At 49.0% G+C, this 20,398-nt stretch overlaps 7 protein-coding genes across 7 annotated transcripts; 4 read left to right on the forward strand and 3 right to left on the reverse strand.

The window, feature by feature from the left end:
• Window positions 1–716: 716 nt before the first annotated feature.
• Window positions 717–2,113, forward strand: FPSE_11671 (uncharacterized protein; the record flags this gene model as incomplete). The annotated part of the gene is made up of 4 exons (XM_009264788.1): window positions 717–892; window positions 959–1,048; window positions 1,111–1,621; window positions 1,742–2,113. 4 exons carry the CDS (start codon window positions 717–719, stop codon window positions 2,111–2,113), a joined length of 1,149 nt encoding a protein of 382 aa, XP_009263063.1.
• Window positions 2,114–2,855: 742 nt separating this feature from the next.
• On the reverse strand, window positions 2,856–5,296 carry FPSE_11672 (uncharacterized protein; the record flags this gene model as incomplete). The annotated part of the gene is made up of 7 exons (XM_009264789.1): window positions 2,856–3,891; window positions 3,939–4,332; window positions 4,379–4,529; window positions 4,579–4,680; window positions 4,731–4,829; window positions 4,891–5,104; window positions 5,175–5,296. The coding sequence occupies 7 exons, from the start codon at window positions 5,294–5,296 to the stop codon at window positions 2,856–2,858; spliced, it is 2,118 nt and encodes a 705-aa protein (XP_009263064.1).
• A 5,846-nt stretch (window positions 5,297–11,142) lies between these two features.
• Window positions 11,143–11,563, reverse strand: FPSE_11673 (uncharacterized protein; the record flags this gene model as incomplete). Its single annotated transcript, XM_009264790.1, has 4 exons — window positions 11,143–11,215; window positions 11,272–11,358; window positions 11,411–11,472; window positions 11,528–11,563. 4 exons carry the CDS (start codon window positions 11,561–11,563, stop codon window positions 11,143–11,145), a joined length of 258 nt encoding a protein of 85 aa, XP_009263065.1.
• A 336-nt stretch (window positions 11,564–11,899) lies between these two features.
• FPSE_11674 (uncharacterized protein) lies at window positions 11,900–14,838 on the forward strand (the record flags this gene model as incomplete). Its single annotated transcript, XM_009264791.1, has 3 exons — window positions 11,900–12,210; window positions 12,259–13,067; window positions 13,118–14,838. The coding sequence occupies 3 exons, from the start codon at window positions 11,900–11,902 to the stop codon at window positions 14,836–14,838; spliced, it is 2,841 nt and encodes a 946-aa protein (XP_009263066.1).
• Window positions 14,839–15,385: 547 nt separating this feature from the next.
• FPSE_11675 (uncharacterized protein) lies at window positions 15,386–16,624 on the forward strand (the record flags this gene model as incomplete). Its single annotated transcript, XM_009264792.1, has 2 exons — window positions 15,386–15,585; window positions 15,655–16,624. 2 exons carry the CDS (start codon window positions 15,386–15,388, stop codon window positions 16,622–16,624), a joined length of 1,170 nt encoding a protein of 389 aa, XP_009263067.1.
• A 264-nt stretch (window positions 16,625–16,888) lies between these two features.
• FPSE_11676 (uncharacterized protein) lies at window positions 16,889–17,301 on the reverse strand (the record flags this gene model as incomplete). Its single annotated transcript, XM_009264793.1, has 4 exons — window positions 16,889–16,958; window positions 17,013–17,083; window positions 17,144–17,215; window positions 17,293–17,301. The coding sequence occupies 4 exons, from the start codon at window positions 17,299–17,301 to the stop codon at window positions 16,889–16,891; spliced, it is 222 nt and encodes a 73-aa protein (XP_009263068.1).
• Window positions 17,302–18,881: 1,580 nt separating this feature from the next.
• Window positions 18,882–20,373, forward strand: FPSE_11677 (uncharacterized protein; the record flags this gene model as incomplete). The annotated part of the gene is made up of 2 exons (XM_009264794.1): window positions 18,882–19,004; window positions 19,054–20,373. The coding sequence occupies 2 exons, from the start codon at window positions 18,882–18,884 to the stop codon at window positions 20,371–20,373; spliced, it is 1,443 nt and encodes a 480-aa protein (XP_009263069.1).
• Between the last annotated feature and the right edge of the window lie 25 nt (window positions 20,374–20,398).

Consider the following 20,398-nt stretch of genomic DNA (forward strand, 5'->3'; position numbering starts at 1 on the left):
TTTGATACAGGAGTAAGGAAACGCAGCTGGTACAGGCAAATGACTCCCTGTTAGCAACGATGCAGTTGACCCCTTGAAATTTCGTGAACAATCATCAGACACTCCCCGGGCGAGCACTTCATAAGGCCTTCTTGTTCTTCCACTTCAGGACATTTACTTCTCCCTTTCCCCTCCACTTCCACTCGCCCAACAAAAAAACATATTTGCCCAAAGCGCCCTTCTTCAACAACGATCATTACTTCTCCACGGCATACCTACAGAATCCTCTTGCTTGATATCTTTGCGTGATATCCCAAGACTTCCTATTGTTCCTGCTATTCATTCATCCCTTCTTCCTGGACCTATGATTCACTGTCAATAGCTGGATTGTCGCTTAGCAACTGGCCTGATATAAAGCCCTCCCGGCCCCTTACCTTTCAACATCTTCCTTTCACAATCCTACAACCCAGTCATCGTGATTAACAATCTACTTTCTCTTCATCACAGACATCCAAGCCTCCCATCTGAAGCGTCACGCAATCACTGTCCTCGTTTGTACCCTGAACAACAGACTTGGCTCAACCGCCCATCACAAACTACTTAGCTACCACCAGGACCAATGTCGACCTGGACGTTTCTTGGACAGACACAGTTTTGAATCTTATTCGACATCAGCTTATCACTAAACCTTTGCTACACACTACCTACCAAGACTTTGATATTACCCCTCGCCCGTCATGACGGGTAAACCAGTTTACAAACCCGAAGAGATCCGCTTCGCATTGGACCTCATGGTCCAGGACCTATTCAACGAGGAAATCTCTCAAGCTTTTCGACAACGGTTCGACCGAGAGCTGACTGACAACCAAATTCGATATCTGAGGAACAAATACGGCAAGGACCCAGACTATGGGTATGTTGTATTATGCAATACCTTGTTGCTTGATCGTAAGTTCATTAACTAACATGGCACTTGTAGATCCCCTCTTATCAACCGCCCAGCGAACAAGAAGGTCAAGCGAAGACGGGCTGCCATTGCGGCGGCGTCTATAACTTCACCTACTTCAGAGTAAGTCCTTCCAGGTTCCACATAGCTGTCCACTAGTTCCTTGATATTGACTACGGTTCTAGAGACTCACCCGGTCCTTCGAAGCGAACATGTCGAGAGCCATCCTCTTCATCAGCTGGACTTTCCGTCTCTCCCCCAAACCAACAATCAGGACTCTCGCAGATCCCACCACTCAACCTGGAGGATGACCAGTCTAAATTCTTCTCCCCTGCTCCCCAATTTCGAGCACCGGCCCCTCAATCTCAGTTTTCCAATGTTCGATCCCCACCTGGTGATTCTTACACCATGCCCTCGACTCAAGATGTATTCTCCTCTGGACCTTCACGCAGTGGCTGGCAAACACAGCCAGATACAAACTTCACTACTGGTTTCACCCCTATCAACACCCAGTTCGGCCATTACAATGCAAACACTATGGACCAGGGAACTTCGCAAATCACCAACATGGCATTCAGCCCGAGATCTCGGCAACTTCCCCAGGCCCAACCCCTCTACAACACTAGCTCGACACAACAACCAGCATTCGACTCCTTTCTGAACATGAGGTTTCCAGTCACCTCCCCCCAGCAGACCGTAGGCGCTCAGAGCGGGGCCTAGAATGCCCCTGCTACCCAACGCTCGCCGTCCTTCACGCTGGAGATGCCTGCTCCTAACTTCTCCCAACTTTCTGATCCTCTATATAACAATCAGCAGACACATCCCTCTGCAGAGTTCTCTCCCGACGCGAAGCAAGAGGCTGTTAAAAAGGAGGAGGAAGGTTCAGCTCAGTTTAGTTGGGATGAATACGTAAGAGCAGCTCGCCCAGCGGCTGACCAAGCTCCCGTCAGCCAGTTGCTAACCAGAGACGTTGAAGCTTCAGATGGTCAGCTTCAATTGAACCAGAACCGACCGTCCTCTTCCGACACCGTCAAGAACGAACACGAAGAGACTGACCAGAGTTCCTCGCAAGCAGCCCCTGAGATCAAACAAGACGACGGTTCAGGCCTAGATCTAGCCGCGATCGACCCACGACTGTTTGCTTCCAATTACGATAAACAATCGTCTGCGAAGAGGCCTTCTTTCTAAGTTATACTATAGTTAAACGCATGTTTTGTGTTTTTGTGAAATGGCCTACGAAAGCCGCCTTTGATATTTGATCAGGACAACCTCAACTCGCCCTTGCTGTGTTTGGCTAGCTTATGGGCCATTGCCAGTTGCGATGCTTTAATTTTATATAGTAATTATTCTTCCCTAATAGGGCTAATGACTCACATAGGCAGACTGCAAGCCTCACTAATATGAACGAACCGGAATGGAACAGAGAAACAAGGATGAGGCCATGGCATGAATTGGATACCTGGGGTTTTAAGCGTTTTAGTATAGCTACCTCAACAGTATACAACTATTTCAATCATCTGTGCCACCCAGGATATGTGACTTTGCAAATCGTCCAAGGATCTCATGAAACTTGCTATCGTGCGCCATCTTTGACTTGAACAGACACCGTTGACCATACCCTCCAGTTCTCTTCCATCGACACGCTCGCTAGAGCCTCCTAACAGGGTATCTCGTGCATGTAGAAACGAATAGACCACCACGTAAAATCTCTTCAAAAATGCCTCTCCATCCTCGCATAAACGGAGATATATATATAAAAAATTGTCGTACTTATAAGTGTATTGACACAAGGAATCCCATGGCCTTTGTAGCTCCCAACTCCCAGTTCCAGTATAAAACAATAACATTAGACGTAACGTGTCATGAGAGTAATCAGTTCGGCGCCATCTCAGAGCCTGGATAAAGAGCTGCTGGAAGCCTGGCAGCATGCTTAAACCACAATGCTAACATTGCGTCGTGTTTCGACCTCTTCAATGGGGAATTGGAAAACAACCCGGAAAAGATCTCGGAGGTAAGCATATCTTTGTGAGCTCTTCATCATCATCTGGATGCTCTTGGCCATTTCCTGAGCAGTGACTCGCTTGCCTCGGGCTGGTAAGGTGTGGTGTCGAGGGATTATAGCATCAGTTAAAACCGAGTTCTTGTACTGTGCCAGCAAGTTTGAATGCGAGATGAGGGAGCCGAACGACCCAGGAGGAAGATCCTTCACAAAGCTTTGCAAGGCCGTCGCTGCAGCTTTAGGGTCATGGATGGAATCACGGTTGAAGCCCAAGTTCATAGCAGCTGCAAGAACAAGTATTTTGGCACGCGTTACATTTATATCTTCCGACGCGGCGGTAGTAGTGGCGGTGCTTGAAGTTCGAGTGCTGCTCTTCGAGTAGCTTGAGAGGTTAGAGGCGCTGCTAGACCATCGGCCACGGCTGTTGTCGCTGGGTGTTCCGAGGACAAGAATGTTAGGCATGGTGGGTGAACGACTCTGTGGGGAGATGGGCGTATCTTCGAATTCGGTTACCGGGGTTTCGGGAACAACGGGATTCCGTGGTTTCTCCTCCTGACGTCCACTCTTAACGCTATCATGTCTTGAGCGGACTGAAGATGGATTTGATCCGCGACTCTGCCGGCCGTTCTGGTCATTCAGATGTAGAGCAAATGGCTGCCCTGGGCGTGGTGTTCCACCCCTTTCAGGCCGGACCTGCGCCCAACTGTCTCGGAAAACATCACATAGCTCCCAGCAAGCCTGAACAGTAGAGCTTAGTAGCTCTTCGTCTGGGGGCCTTCCATCTCTTCTGTTCTGCCTAAGATTGAAGAGCATTTCTGCTAGAGCCCAGCATGCTCTAAGCAATTGGTCTGTCTCCTCTGCTAGGTCACTCCGCTGCTTCATGAGTCTGTGACATAGGGCGATGTAAAAGTCCAACGTGCGTTCCCTGAACTCTTCTGGCAAGTTCATATCTTGGGCACTATACAAACTACGGAATTGTTAGTGATGAGTGGATTTCGCATTTGTGACACTTACTGGTTGTTGAGCTCAAAACTGACACGCAAGACTGAATCGGCAGCTTCGTCATTGCGTTGCCGCACTTCAAACAGGGCTTGGCAAAAGTCGCGGCAAAGATCGAGATTAACCTTGACGTTGAAGTTGCTAGCATCCTCATCCCGGCTGATGTACAGCCGCTGGCAAAGTTTCCAACATGTTCTCCATGCTTTGTCGTGAGCATCTGGAATGCCACTTTTGCCAAGACCACGATTGCGTTGGATGGAACTCAGCTTGGACAAGCTGTTGCAAAGAGTCCAACACTCTGTAAGTGCATCTCGGAGGGTCTCGATCTCATCTTGTTGCTGGGGTACTTGCATTGCTTCCGACTCGTAATCCTCATCGTCGCCCTCGGCCTCGGTTTGTTCATCAATTTCTAAGCAGGTTAGTCACGCACAGCATCTTAATTTGTTGCAACCTACTCTCAAGGCTGCTTGTACTACTTGAGCGTAACCGAGCTCCATCATCCAGCATGGACTGTAGGTCCTGGGCACGAGGTGTGGCACTGTCTATACTGTATCGCACAGGGTTGACATCAGTCATGATCGGAGGTCGAGTTGGGTGGGTCGACGTCTGATGATTATTTAGTATATGATGGGAAACGAGAATAGACGCAACTGACCTTCTCCGATGCGCCATTATAAGAAGATAGGCTTTCGACCTCTGACTTTGGGGAGGTTCTGGGGCTTGGACCTTTTGTTTCTACTGTTGGAGGTGGAGCAACCTGGTAAAGTTTAGATGGATGGGATTCTGGACGCGGGGATTGAAGCATACCCAGCTAGCAAAGCTCTCCGGTGCATGGATGACAGAGACAGCTTCCTCAGTACTCGATTGGCGAACGCTTTCAGGCAGGTTCGTAGTGAGCATTAAAAGCTTAGACAGAGTCAGTTGACATCCTAGAAGAATAAAATGACCGTTGGTGGCCGAGACTGACCTCTGACCGGCGGGTGGACTTTCTGTCTGTAACTTCCCTCTCAAGATCTTCTGAAACATCATCCTCAATCTCGGTTGTCTCTGTGCCATTGGAAGTAACTGGAGAAGGGCCCACGATATCACTCGGACTCATAACATTGTAAGAGCTACTTGACATGCGATTGACAGAATTCGGTCGAAGAGAAGATGAGTCGGTAGCAGGAGGAGGAGAAGAGCTGCCACAATAAGTCAACATATATTTCAATCACAACTGTCCTAGGCACAGAAATCCGCGTATTGACATACAATGGTCTGAATGGAGAGCGACGGCTCTCATGATCTGTGGGTGCAGACATATCTGTCTGAGGATAGGCGAAAGGGAATTGCAGGTTTCCAGTCGATGACCTTAGAGGAGCTTCAAGGGCCATGGCGGGAGCTGATGAGCCTGAAGTATCGAGCTACTCCAACGGCGGTGGTTGTGAGAGCTCCGGTGGGAGAAACACGCCCTTAGACAAACAAGTAGCAGTTCCAAATGTTAACGCAAGAATGCCTTGTTGTTTTTGTAATGCAGCTATCCCAAGGTTGAATCGCAACCAAGGATCGCTAACACAAGAAAAGTTGAGACTACCAAATATTGTCGTGGCAGTGAAGAATGGGATGTGAGCTTGCTCGTCGGTTGCCGGTTGGTGGTCGCGCGCGGCCAGTTAAGTGACCCGTGATCTGACAGATGGTGTACTGGGATTGGAAGTATGCGCAACTAGCTTGGCCAGACAGACAGTATGAAAAAAAAACAAGATTGACCAGCTAGTAAGGTAAAAGACGCCGAACGCTGAAGAGAGGCTCAATAGGTCCCAGCAATGAAGTAAGTAGCTGTCCAACAAAAACCAGCTCACCAAAAGCCAAACCAAAGAGTCAGAAGAGGAACAAAATGGAGGGGAAAAGGTTTAAAGAGACAGGCAGGGTCAAAAGCTGGAGCACCAGCGGTTGCGACAACAGGCTAAGGCAAAGAGACGCCGGTCTGACAGGGGTTGATAGTCAAGGTCCCTTGTGCTCGCAGCCCTGTTGCATTGGAGCACTATGGGTCGGGTGTTGAATGTAGCTTTTGTCAAGGTACTCTGTAATGTGGGTTGAGTCAGGAATAAGCTTGACGGGACCGTTCAAGACATGTGTTCCCACCCTTGACACCTGCAAGAAGCTGTATTGGACCAAGCTGGCTATCTTGCTGTCATGAATTCCAATTACGTGCGTGCTGGCGGAGACCGCAAATGCGGCCGGCGCTTGTCGGGAACGCGATATTTGGCGCGATGAGAAACAAAGAGACGCGATGATCGAGAGTGATACGTAGTGAGGTGGTTGAGCTTGATTATACCCTCTTGGTACCTTGAGAGGATCGACTGTCCCTGAAATTCAAGGGTCAACCAACAAAAGAAGTTTGATGATCTGACCTCTAAACTTGACAGTGGCTCGGTTTACCTGAGCGCAGGAGAAAGATGACCGTGAGTTAATAAGGGTTGGGTCCTCAATGGGGGTGTGTTCTGGCTGATAGAATATGGGAGGTGTGGATCGAAGCCCACGAACCTAGGACTCTGCGGCTACGGCACAACTTGTGACTCGAAGCTCTCCTGGGACAGTCAAAAAGAAAGCCGCGGGCTACTCAGTAGATGGGTTTGCCGAGAAGGCAGCAGGTGGGCCAGTCGTGAGTGGATCAGCGAACAGATGGGACTTATGAAAGATGATGGTAGATTTGGGGGCCGAAAGGTGTTGAATGCTCAAGCATTCAATGGATTGGGTTCCTCTTGAGATGTCTGACCAAGATCACTTGCTGTTGGGCTGTATATTGTGCCTAGATTTATTCCGAACATGGCTTCATCAGCCAGAAGAGAGGTTTGGACCTATATCCAATAACATTGACGCAGAAGCCATCAACTTGAAATACCAGAGGATTGAACCAGAAGGCCAAGATAAATGGAGGGGCGGCTAAGCGTAGATGACCGACTCTTTCTTTTCATTGTCTCGTCTTTTGGCTTTGTCCTGAAAAATAGGGTGTGGTCAACACATCCTATCGAACTCTTTTGTGTTGGTGTGTATTGCAGTGACTTGATATAGGGAACCTCAATACCGGCCTACTGGTTGTCGATCAGAAAACGCCGATTATAATGACAAAATCTAAGTAATACCAGCATGCTGATGGATTGACAAAAATTGTCTCTACACGGAGGACCAACAGTGTACAGTTCGGTCATTATTTGCATTGTATAAGTCCAAAGCACCTGCTCGCCTACTTGATTTACCATGGCGGAAGGGAAGGAGAAGCCTGCCAGGCGAATGGCAAGGGGCGGGAGGCCCACCCTGGTAAGCATCTGCTCTACGTACTATGTACAGATCTCAATCATTTTCCCGTGATAGCCCAAGGCAGGTAGGCGCATGTCCATGAGACATGTCACGGAAGGTGGTTTCTGAAGTCAGGCACAGGCACGCATCTTCAAACTTGGTGTCTTCCATTGTTCATGGCCCCCAAACGACATTGATGCCCAGTTCCTTACCCATCTGCTGGCTCTACGAGTCGATTTCAACTACGTGTCTTCACGTAGAATTGGAAGCTACACCACTTCTGCAGCTCGACAGTTAGCTGTCCGTTACTTTGCGCTCAACTAACAGCTTGACTATGGACCGCGTTGAGACAATCACAAACGAAAACCCCAACCGCCCACCCAGCCAGTTAAATCCCAGACAGCTTGTCAGGGTAGACGGATCGTGGCTTCTAAACCCGTGGGGCTACATTAATAAGGACAGGCGTCGGCGCTTAAGTGATGGTGGGACTGGTCAATCCTCCGTAGTCCCCCCACCTACATTGCTTCCACCAACGACCTCGAGCCGTCCAATTATTATGCATCGTGGAGCTTCCTGTGAGCAAGATCCGGCACCAAGCCTGTGTCCAGCCGTGACGAATTCAATGCCATGTGCCATGGACCGCTGCGCAGCATGAACGGCACGGAATGTAATATTCGAGTTTCAATGCGTATTCAGCATGATCGACAACCTAAATCAGTATCACAACAGACTCCGTCCCTTCACGCAAGTGCATAGGCATACGGTGGGAGTCAAAGCACCCTCTTATGATGTGAGCTTGTTTACCAATTCCGCCATGGAACCTCGAGTTGGTAAACATGAGGTTGGCATAGTCTTGCTTTGCACGAATGTGACATCGTCCATCAACCATGTTGGCTCAATACATGCAAGTTCTGTTGCTTTTCCTGACACCATTTCCTCCTATTTCACCTAGGGTCGGGCTGGAACAACCGTTGTTGACCCACGAGGCAGAATTCTATGTCATAAAAAGTTCTATAAACAAACCTTCTCTCCACTTCTCTACTACTTAGTAAGTTGTAGAAGATGTTGAATGGAAATACCCACAACACTGGATCTCCTTTGGTATTCTGTACTGATACAGTCTAACAGTAAACGCCCGGGGCTCGCATGGGTGCCACCAGGATGCTGGGCAAGCCAATCAATAACCCAAGTCAAACCCAGCAGTTTGGTCACGGCGGCTTTGGCAACGCTAAAACGAGCCGGTGGCTCCACTAGCCGTGGCCGCAGGGAGCACATCCCTTCACGACGCACAGTCCGCTGCTTCCATTGGAACGGGACGTGGCTCTCATAGTTAGGCATCTTAGCAAAAGCTCAAGTCGTTGAGAGAGAACGATGGGAAAACCTGGATCAAGAGAACATAGCTTCGCTTGCCATCTACTAGCTCTATCGTCTTTGGCTAGGCGACTCTCTCGGACCACCTGATGCTCTCAAACTATGTCCGCTTGGTGAGACAAGATGGTATTTTTCTATAGGGACGTCTCACACTTGTTCATCGTCGGAGAGTCTTAATCCTTGCATCTCTTCTGAAGGATTATAATCCAAAACCAAACCAATCTGCACCTGTGAGCACATCCGAGCAGCATTGGACTTTGCGAAAATACCTAATAAATAAAATTAGACCACTGGTAAACTGACTGATGGTGGTACAGAATGGCATGGCGCAGTTCGGTGCTGTTTGTTTATCCCATACCACTCGCGTCATGACAGCCAACTTCGCCTGGGGTCCTCATCCTCCGAGCTGTTTTAGCGTGGTGATACCTGCTGCATTGTCTTAGCCATCACAGACTAGACAGACTGTCGGAATCGTTCTAAAGATCGTCAATCCGACCAGCCGGCGCGGGGATATCAATTCCTCGTTAGCCGGTTGCGCGTACCCTTGTTGTCATTGCCTCTGCTGTTGAGACCTCCACGAGTTCTGTCGCGACTATCAAAAAAGTGCAAGCTTTCCGCTCCTAAGACAGGGATCTTTTTGATGTTTTCCGGATGCATGGTCGTTAATATGGCACGGGCTTTATCCGTCCCGGAACACTTCCCGCAGTTCATAGCCGACGAGTCTGAGCAATCCATCGATACTACTCACAGATCTTTGCGCCCAACACACATTGGTTTATGCTTCCGACTGGTCGTCCGATGTATGGCTACCACGAAGCAAGAAAGAGTGGTGGAGGTGACCTTTGGAAATGCACGAAGAAGCTGCGGGGTTATGCAGTACATAACCGCCAGCCTGATGAAGGCATGTCAGCTCTTTCACTATGATGATGCGATGGTTTGTTTATCTCGTTGTACAACCTAATGACTCAAGTTTCTTATTACGGTATCCTGCCCGTCCGATTTTGTTAGCTTTACAAGCAGAATCGTGTCAAGAAGATCATCATAAGCTCAAGCGCGGTTGTTGGTCAATACTAGATAAATACTACACAAGTCTGCAGGACGATTTAGGCGCGGTGGATGGATGTGGCTCACCGTTACGATTCCTAATTTGTTCTTATCATACCGGGATGCCTAAAGTGTATGAGAGTTGTACTTCATCTTACACACACCACACCCGAGCACACAGGATGAAATCATCGGGCAGCAGTTTACTTTGCTTTCATAAACAGCTACGTGTGTTCATGGTATTTGTTCCGCTGTGTCAAGGGTAGCCCGACCTGTAGGATGGGCTGAATGGTTCATCCTCATCACACTCGGGAAATAAAAGAAGGGCCTCAAAGAACGCCTGTCAGTAAGCAGCCTCAATGGCATTGGTTCCGACATGCACATGGATGATTAGTACACTACATTTTGTGGTATGACAAAAGCCACCGGAATGATTATGCTAGCTGTAGTGTAAGAGCCTCACTACGAATAGTCAGAGAAGATGAATGATCCAACACAACTCCAATGGTAAACAGCATCCTAGTAGCTGGCTTTTTCAAGTACAACAGTATTATAAAACATTCTGTCATATGAGCTTCACTGTCCGTAGGTCGGGGATAAGAACACCATGGTAGCTTCACTTATTGATAGAATGACTCTGGATTCGTGTCGTTTGCTGTAGGGCCGTATCGCGATCCATCGTTGGGGGCACCCACACAATGTTACATCCTTTACACCGACAGCAGTACTAACCAACAGATTATACTAACAATGGAATCACAACCTTGCTATATCAAGCCTAGTATCGGATATTTGACGTTGCCAAAGCCACTTGTTCTACATACCGGTTGGTCCTTGTTCGGTTGGTTTGGCATAACAGTCGGCCTTTCCAACGACAGATGCTGTTGGGTTAATGACACGCTTGTCCACCTTCTACTAGAAGCAAACGTGCCGAGAGACACACCCAACAGGTCTGCGTGAATTTTCAAGGATCTCTAGGCAACGCTGGAGCATAGAAACACAGAAATTACTGCGTCCTGCAAATCAGGTGAGACAGGGAATATGCGAGACAACTTTGCTAGTCCTATCCAGGTCAAAAGATCGTTGGCGTAGTTTCATTTTGTGTGGATGCCCTCTTCAAAATCTACCTGTTATTTCTCGCTGCAACTGCACATCCACCGCTCTTTGCGCACAGGCCTGAGACAGCAGCACAGAAGTACCCCTAAGACATGTCCTATCGTTGATGGAAGTCAACTCTGGTCATGTGGATAGTATGCAAAATTTCGCGTCATCCTTGGCTTAAAAGTTTTCCCTTTCCGTACAAAGTGAAGACTGTGATGTAGGTATGGGCCATGCTCAAATGCTGGTTGAATCCTCAAAGTCTCGGGAGGGTCTTTAAAAGGTCCTGTCGATTATGAATGCTCTTGTAATCCGATGCTGATCTGACTCTCGACCTCGATGAATTCATTGCCTTCCCTGCGCCGTCGAAATGACATATTTCGGCTATATTTCCCAAACGCCAAACCATGCACAACCAATCCTCTACTGCTCATTCTTGTTGTTCTTGAGACATGTGCTGGCGCAATTGCTGCTTCTTCTCGTTTCGTCCGTCAGGAGTGTACCTAGTATCAAAGTTAGAAATCGCGTTACATGCCGTGTTCTGGAGGTCGTGTCGTACTTGAGAAGCTTCTCGATAAGGTCAACGTGGGTCATGATCATACGGCGGCAGCAGTATCGCTTGAGACCGAGCTCGTCCATAGCGTCGCTGTGTATTCCATCAGTTCTAGATCAGCACCAAACAATTATAGTCGCCCTACCCATCGGTCTTGCGGGGATCTGAGATCAGTTGAAGGTATCGCTCCCAAAGGTCTCCGGTGACCTATCAATCAATAGTCAGCAAGGGGCGCGACTGGCGCATCGGGGGTTGATAGTACCTTTCCACAGGAGAAGCAGCGGATAGGAATAATCATCTTGACGGTATTTCGTGAATGCGCGGGTTCGTCGGATACGCCCAAAAGATTTGCGACAAGAGAAAGAGGCACGTTACAAACAAAGCTTGCCGTGATTTGGCGTTGTAGCTCATCCTGGAAAATAAATTCTGCTTATTGGAGCCCCGTAGTTTATCCGGAAGCTAACTTATCTTATCGGCAACAAAAAGTTCGCAAGCGGGACCAAAATTTCTGCGAATCTCTATCCAGTGGAGTGTTAGACAGGCCAACTTTGTTACCTTTTTCTCTGACGTGCAACTTTAACAAACGTCGCAAGCACATTGACCGATATCCTGTACAGAGGAGAAGGTGGTGAAAATGGCCGGCACCAAGAGCCCCCGAGCAAAACACGACCCGAACAAGAAGCGCAAACGGGATCTTAATGAAAACGATTCGAGATCGAAGCGACTAAGGGCTGAACGCAAGGCAGCCAAAGCCAATGGATTAAATGAGAGCACAAATGGCGTGGTTTCTGAGGTACCCCAGATCTCTGAGGCGTTGACAGAGACTGGATCTAGAGAGGTTGAGGTCGTTCGACAATTCGACAATACAGAGGCGGGATGGCGCGTCTCAAAGCCTATGGGCGGCAGGATGCTTGACATCGACCCTGTATTGACAGAGGATGATCAGTGAGTTTGATAATCCCGGGTACCAGTGCGCCTAGCTAATCTATGCAGATATCTCATTTTGGCGTACAACACTTCGATCCAGGTGTACTCAGCAGCCGACTCTCTCCTCGTTCGACGAATTCCAATCACAGCAGCCGAAGCCTCCGATGAGAAGACTTCAGCCCCCGCGCATATCGTCGCAATGCGGCAATCAAAGCAGAACTCCGACATCGTTTGGGTAGCCACCTCAGACGGCCGCGTCTGCCAGGTCGACTGGACCAAGTCCGAGGCCCCTGGATTCTTCCAGACACAATCCAAGACTGCCAACGCCATGGCCCTCGTTACAAGGAAGGTTTCTGGCAAGGACACCGAGATCATTTTTGTCGCAGAGTCCGACAAGCCAGGCCGAATCGAAGTTGTTGCATACCCAGCCACGACAACAGAGTCTGAGCACAAGGTCGTTTTCGTCATGAAGAAGCCCGGCAATGGCCTGCAGTTACTCGAAACTAGCGAAGATGGTCACTTAGTTGGTGCGATCAACGATCGCCTCTTCTTTGGCGTCCCTTCGCAGGAACAGTTCGACAGCCTGGCTGTACTTGACTACGAGATCTACACCTTCGATATTCCTGACCTGGTCAGCTCTCTGGACCTCCGAGTGTATCCCAGACCAGCAACAAGCGGAAAGAAGTTGCGACAATTGAACGCACCTGTTTTGGATATAATTGTCGGTGGTGCGCGTGGTTCGATCTACCTGTATCACGATGCGCTTGCTCGAAGCCAGGCGCTTGCCAAGTCTTCATCCGAGAAGGAGCTTATTCAAGCGCAAAACTACCATTGGCATCGCAGAGCTGTGCATGCTCTCAAGTGGTCGCGCGACGGTATGTTTTTCTCCTTGCTTTAGTCACAATTTCTTACTAATGCGCTACAGGTAACTACATGATTTCAGGAGGTTCAGAAAACTCTCTTGTTCTGTGGCAGATGGATACAGGAAGAAAGGATTTCCTTCCTCATCTTTCTGGCAGTATAGAGAATATCACCGTTTCCGCCAGCGGATCCGCATATGTTGTCCACCTCGACGACAACTCGGTCATGATCATTTCAACCGCTGAGATGAAGCCTACAGCATATATCGCTGGTATTCAGTCAGCCGCCATCAACGTCAGCACACCCAAGGACCAGCTTGTTCAGCGTACATGGACAACCCCTTCGCATGTGCAGCGACCCATCCCAGCCATCATTAGCCCCAAGGACCAGTCCAGACTCAATGTGTGTGTCGGTAACGGTCGCCAGGCCACACTAGCAGGAGGCTTCTCGGCTCCTCTGTTGCAGACCTTTGACCTGGACAGTTTCCGAAGCGTGTCTAAGCAGGCTTTGGCTCGAACACAGCCAACAGACGTCAATATTACCAACAAGGGTAGCCCCATTGAGGAACCTCTCATCACCCATCTCGCCTTCTCTGTCAATGGAGACTGGCTCGCCAGTGTTGATACCTGGGAACCCTCGCCTCGAGATGTTGACAGCGTCACCAGCGACATGAGAGACCAGTTTATCCAAGAACGACGCGAGGTTTACCTCAAGTTCTGGGAAACGCAACAAGGCGACGAACAGGTTGCTCTTGTTTCAAGGATCAATGCCCCTCACGCCACACACCGCAACGAAGCCGTTCTCGATTTGGCTTCAAATCCTGTTTCGACATGCTTCGCCACAATCGGCACGGATGGCAATGTTCGAATGTGGCGCCCCAAGACAAGATCCCAGAATGGAGTTGTAGTAAAGGGACCCAATGGTCGCGAGGTTTTCACCTGGAGCTGCTCGCAGATAGTTGCAGTTGGCGATTGTGTGCCTCAAGACGGCGTGGTCGATATTCCCGAGGCTTATGCCAACCAAGAGCCTCAAGGAAGCGTCGCCTTCTCAGAGGATGCTTCTACCCTCTTCGTGGCTTTCGGAACCGCTGGTTCCGGCGCGGTTTACGTGATTGACACTGCGTCAGGCGAGTTGGTCAAGACCCTCGACGGTCAGTGGAAGGGTCAATTGCGATCCGTCCGTGTGCTGTCGACTTTCGTAATCATCTTGTCTGACGAGCTCCGCGTTTATGATATTGTGAGCGATGAGTTGCGATATGGTGTTGTGATACCCAAGACCAAGGACAATGCGCTACTCCAACTAGCCGTCGACCACACCTCAGGACACTTTGCTTTGGCTTTGCCTGCTCAGGAAGGGTCCCTTCTTGCAGTTTTCGAGCCCAATGATATCGAGCCTCTAATGGTACACAGCACACCTCAAAGAGTTGTCAGCCTGGTTTCTGCTCCTCAGAGTAGTGGTTTCTTTGCCTTGGACGATTCTGCACAAATCTGGGAGGTTACTGAAAAACCATCTTTGATTGTATTGCAACCCACTGATGATCTCGGTCTTCGACGCACCGACGAAGACGAGGATATGGCTAGCGACGTTGACGAAGCCGAGGGTGAAGACGCCTCCGAGCCTGAAGATGTCGAGATGGAAGATGACGATTTCCACCCCAGCGTGATCCAGCAACAACATCTGGCAGATATCTTTGATGCCGCGCCAGCATTTGCCGCCCCTCCAGTCGAGGACATGTTCTACAAGGTGATGGGCCTACTTGCGACAAAGCCTCTGTCATCATCATGAGAAGAAGGCAGATGAAAAAAAAGTGTTTATATAATAAGGTGCGGTCAAAAGCTAAGCTAGAATGTTTTGTCACAAAAGGGGATCATCACGCGCGTATGTAACTATGCATTCATTATACTAGACTTGGTCTGGTTGGATAAGGGGAGGGGATCTTGGGAAGATTAGATGATCGCAGCGCCGGCGTTAAGCAGGTCTGAATACCAGCTTTCACTCAGTTTCAAGATGTAATGAGGAACATGTCCGACATCGGCATGGTATCTGTTATTCTGTGCGGGTGACAAAGACAAAGAGAGGCGATCACCAAACGGCCACCCCCCGGCATCTCTCGGGAATCGGATGCGGGGGAGACCCAGACGACAGTAGTAAACGTCTTGTAGTGGGCCAATCGCGCCATGGCATGGATGGGGTGATGGGTAATCTGTATTGACTACTTATTCGTAGTGGTAGGTATCAAGGGAAAGATACCAAGTTAATTCATTTATTATCAACAGTTACAACATTTATTCAGTTTCAAAGTTTGCTTATTCACCTCGAATCGTGAATCGAAATGTCCTTCACGTCGATTCCTATCTTGGACTTAGCTGCGGCCCAGGATCCAGCTATAAAGCCTCAGTTTCTAACGGAACTTCGCCATGCGCTGATGGAAGTCGGCTTCTTGTATCTCAAGAACGTCGGTATCGAGGATGAGTTGTTTCAAAAGGTTATTCAACTTGGAAAAGGGTTCTTTGATATTCCCGAACAAGAGAAGTGAGTGATGATGTACTTATCCCAATCTCTGCTATTCCTGTATGCTAATTACTCAACTCACTTATGTAGACTCAAGATTGAGATGAAGAATGCGCCTTCGTTTCTTGGCTACTCACGTCTCTCGGCAGAAATTACAGCTGGAGAGGTCGACCACCGAGAGCAAATCGATCTCTCTACAGAGCATCCAGTCCCTGAGCCCGGAGCTCATTTATACCGTAACCTACTAGCGCCCAACCAGTGGCCGTCCGAAGACTCATTGCCCGAGTTTCGCAAGGTCTACACAGAGTACATGGAGCGCATGGGCAAGATCTCAATCCAGTTTACTTCTCTCATCGCCGAGGCCATCGAGCTCCCCAGCGACGCCTTCAACAAGTACTTTGACAAGGATCAGCAGCACAAGCTCAAGATCGTCAAGTATCCCGACGCCAAGGAGCTCGGTATCCAAGGCGATGCGCAGGGCCAGGGTGTAGGTCCTCACAAGGATAGCATGCTCTCTAGCTACCTCCTCCAAGCCACTTCGCACAAAGGTCTTCAGGTGCAAAACGTCCGTGGCGAGTGGATAGACTGCGAGCCCATCCCAGGAACGCTCGTCGTGGCTATCGGCCAGGGTCTCGAGGCACTTACACAGGGCGTCTGCGTCTCAACGACGCATCGCGTGCTCTCCCCTGCGGCAGGATCAGGCGCACGCTTCTCGATCCCCTTCTTCCAGGGTGTGCGTATGAGCGCTGAATTCGAGGATCTCGAGAAAGTCGGCGTTGGTCTTGTACCCGAGGAAGTGAGGGAGCAGCGACGTCAGATTGTAGAACGCAACGGTGGACGCATTGATGATGTCGAGTTTACGTTCCGTGCCGGTGGTGTGTCAAAGAACCTTGGCGAAGCGACGCTGAGGAATCGTGTTAAGAGCCATCCCGATGTTGGAGAGCGCTGGTATCCTGATATTCTGGCGAGTATCCGTGAGGAGCAGGCCAAGGCGAAGCAGCAAAAGGAATCTACGGTGCCAGCCGTGGAAGCGCCCCCAAAGGCTGTGGAGGCTCATTAAGTTGATAGCAAGACACTGAGGGGCAAGAAAGCAACAGGCATGTGTAAAAAAAGAACTGTATAAAGTTATCATGAGTCCCTGCCAGTCATCTAAACTTGTCTCGTCTCCCCATGTTCTCGTGCAGGGCCATCACGCCACAGTACGCCTCGCTTCGCTAAATGCTTTCCATTTTCACTTTTCTTTTTCTTCTCTCTTCCTCTTTGTCCCGGTTCCTTTTCTCGTTATCGTTGTCTCAGATCAAAGCGGCTCTCCGGCGTGGTCGATTTACTCCTGGTAGGTAGGGAAGCAGTCGGCAATGGTCTTGCTGTGCTTGTTCTCGGCGTGCTCTTTCAGACTGAAAGAAAAGCAGTTAGTTGAGTGATCAGCGGGGAAGAAGTGGAGGGCATACGCAGGGGCCTTTGTGGTCTTGAGGAAGGTAGATTTGCAGATCTGGCACTGAATGTCGCAAGCCTTTTCGTTCTACGCATATCACATGTTAGCAGACAAGACCAGAAACAAAGCTGTTTGTTGTTTACTTACCACCTTGAGCTGAGACTTGGCAGTGTTCTTGTCCTTAGCAGCGCGCTCGCGCTTCTGTTGAGCCTTGGCACCCTGTATTGTAGCATGTCAGCACGATGGCCGCCGACAGTGACAGTGTCTTGGAAAGGATAAATGAGTGTTCAGCTTACGTTACCCATGTTTGCGATTCAGTTTGGCTGAAAGAAGATAGAAGAGGGTGTGCTGTAGTAGACTAGATAGAGACTGGCGGTGTTGAGGATTCAAAGTGTGTGTAAGTTTAAAGAGGATGCAGAATAAATGGGATGGGATTTTGTCCTGTCCTATCCTGCACGGGAAAAACGGAAACTCTTGTCCCCTCTCACTATCGCCCTTTCGGGCACGCCGCTATCTTTGCGTTCAGCAATTGGGCTGGTTTATTTTTGTTTACCTACAACTTTTTTACCCGCTTTGCTTCGCTTCGTTAGTCTATTTCAGGGTCTCGACCGTTCCAGAAAACCATCACCCCATAGTTAGTGACAGTACTTTACAGGGTCCATTAACTGGGGCAGCTACTATGCAGTAGGTTACCGTTTAATACAGTCAGACAGATTCATCAACTGACAACAGGATAGAGATTGGATCTACATATGTATGTGCTGGCAAAGCACCTCAAAAACACATCATCTCTCATATATCTCAGCTGGCAGTTAGGCAGTCTACTGGGTAGCAGAAAAGTTGACCTCCCAGATAAGTTTTAGGGTACAGAAATAAATAGCCTAAAGAGTATAGTCTAAGCAGCATACGATGGCATACTAATTTCATCCCTTATGCTCTTAGTGGACAATGTTTCTGATACCCTGAGGACAGACAGTTCCTTGACTTGTACTTTGGTGGTTGGTACAACTTTAAACAAAATATTGCTCCTTGACTTGTACGTCACAGGGATGAATGTCACCACCAAACCAAAACAGACGAATAACATCAAGGCAAATGACCCGTAATAGGCTCACACGGCAATTCTCAGTAAGCACTGAGCAAAGTTTGTTGGCTTTCCCGATTTTCAGATATAATAGCATTGAACGGGATCTAGCGATAGTCTAACATCCGTGTAAGCGGCGGGTACAGCAACACATCACCCGGCAGGTGGGTTAAATAAAAACAGGGACTAAAAGAAGACCCGATGAAAATACTGATAACCTCTTAGGCCATATATACACTAAAGCTGATCTAACATTTTCATCAGTCACTAAATCAGTACTGGTTTTTATGCTACCCACCTGCCTGGCCAATTTAGTGGCAATCAAGCTGACTGACCTCCAACTTGGCCCTATCAAATACGTCAACTCCATGAAGGAAGCTCTTCCATGCGGCTCACAGTCTGTCTTGTTTCCTCAGAATACCTCCGTATCTAAGCGGGGGTAATCTTCTTGGCTGCTGACCATTCTAACTAGTCCAAGTTTGCATAATGGTGCAAAGGGTAACTACTAACACGGTGTTCCTATACTCAAATCATCCAAGAGAAATTCTCCTGGCTGGACGGATGGCCAATATCTGGCATGGACAATGACGCCACGTTCTGCTAGTTGCAGTGCCAACTCAAGCCAGGGTTGATTATCCTATTCTGCACATCGATCCTCCTTATCTAGTTCGATGTAAGCGGAGACATACTTAGCGCTGGCCTGCCATGCGTAAACATATAAAGGCAGCCACGAAGCTCTTTGATATGTGCTTTTTTTCTTATGCAACTACCTCACCGTCTTGCCTTTCTTCTCATATAAACATGACTCGAAATAAATTCTCCTCCCTGCGTGACCAACTTGTCCAAGGAAAACTCCTACTCCCAGGAGATGAAGGATATGACCAAAGTCTCGAAAGATGGAGTCGCACTTGTGTCAAGCCTGCTGTAAGTCGATGCATCGCTGTTGTATTCCACACAACTCACTCTTTTGTAGGCTGCTGTAGCCCAACCCAGGACTGCTGAAGAAGTTAGTGCCGTTGTCAAGTTCGCAACTTCGAACGGGATCAAGTTCAATGTTAAAGGAGGCGGCCACAGTTCCTCGCAGACATCCAGCTCTCCGTCACCCGAGGGCATGGTCCTAGATCTTTCTCTCATGCGTGATGTCTCGGTTGACGCCGACGCACAAACCATCACTTATGCGGGAGGCTGCTTGTGGAAAGACGTGGATGATGCCCTCTGGGCCAAAGGACTGGCTACCGTAGGAGGAACAGTCTCCCATACAGGCGTCGGCGGTCTCACCCTTCACGGAGGCTATGGTGTCTTGAGTGGACTCCATGGACTGGCCATCGATAACATGATTGCGTGTCAAGCTGTTTTGGCAGATGGAAGCATCGTGACTGCATCAGCCTCAGAGAACCCGGATCTCTTCTGGGCACTTAGAGGTGCTGGTAGCAGCTTTGGTGTTGTGACACAATTCACCAGCAAAGCACACCCACAAGGAGACATCTGGGGAGGTATGGTCTTGTTCTCCCCGGACAAACTTCCAGCTATCATTGATTTCACAAACACATGGGGAGCTACCAATGATGGCAGACAGATCCTCCTTGTTGCATTTGGACATGCTCCTCCTGGCCCAGACCCCAATGCACCCAGACCCCCTATTGTCGTTGTGCGAATGGCTCAGGTCGGGGATAACCCATCCGAAGAAGGTCCCAAATACTTTGCCCCCATCTTGGAAATGGAAGCATTGATGCAGGAGATCGGGCCCATGCCTTACCCTGTAATCAACCAGGTTGCAGACGGCCAGATGAAGCACGGAAGCCGGTACTTACTTGGTGGTTCCAACTTCACCCTTCCCATGAAGCTCTCTACCGCCGAGGCGATGCGCAATCGCTTCCATGAGTTCACCGAGCGCACGCCAGACGCTACCGAATCCGTGGTGTTGATTGAATGTATACCGAACCAAAAAATCAGGGAGATTCCTGTCGAGTCAACGGCCTTTAACTCGCGTGGAAAGTACTTCATCATGGGATTCATGTACAAGTATGAGGATGAAAGCCTTGATACGGAGATTCGCCAGTTCAACCGTACTTTTCAAACTGAGGTTCGCAAGTTGGGATATAACGACGAAACCCTCGCAGATGGTATTGGCAATTACCTTAACTATGCCAACACTGGGAACATTTCGGCCGAGGAAGCATTTGGGTCACATTCAAAGCGATTGGTGAGTTTGAAGAAGAAATATGATCCTGAAAATGTCTTTGACAAACTGTGGAAATTGGTTGGCAAGGTTGAAGACAACTGGATTGCTTAATGCAGATGGAATTTTATTATAGGTG

Source organism: Fusarium pseudograminearum, chromosome 1, assembly GCF_000303195.2.
Source record: "Fusarium pseudograminearum CS3096 chromosome 1, whole genome shotgun sequence".
NCBI classification, from domain to species: Eukaryota; Fungi; Ascomycota; class Sordariomycetes; order Hypocreales; family Nectriaceae; genus Fusarium; species Fusarium pseudograminearum.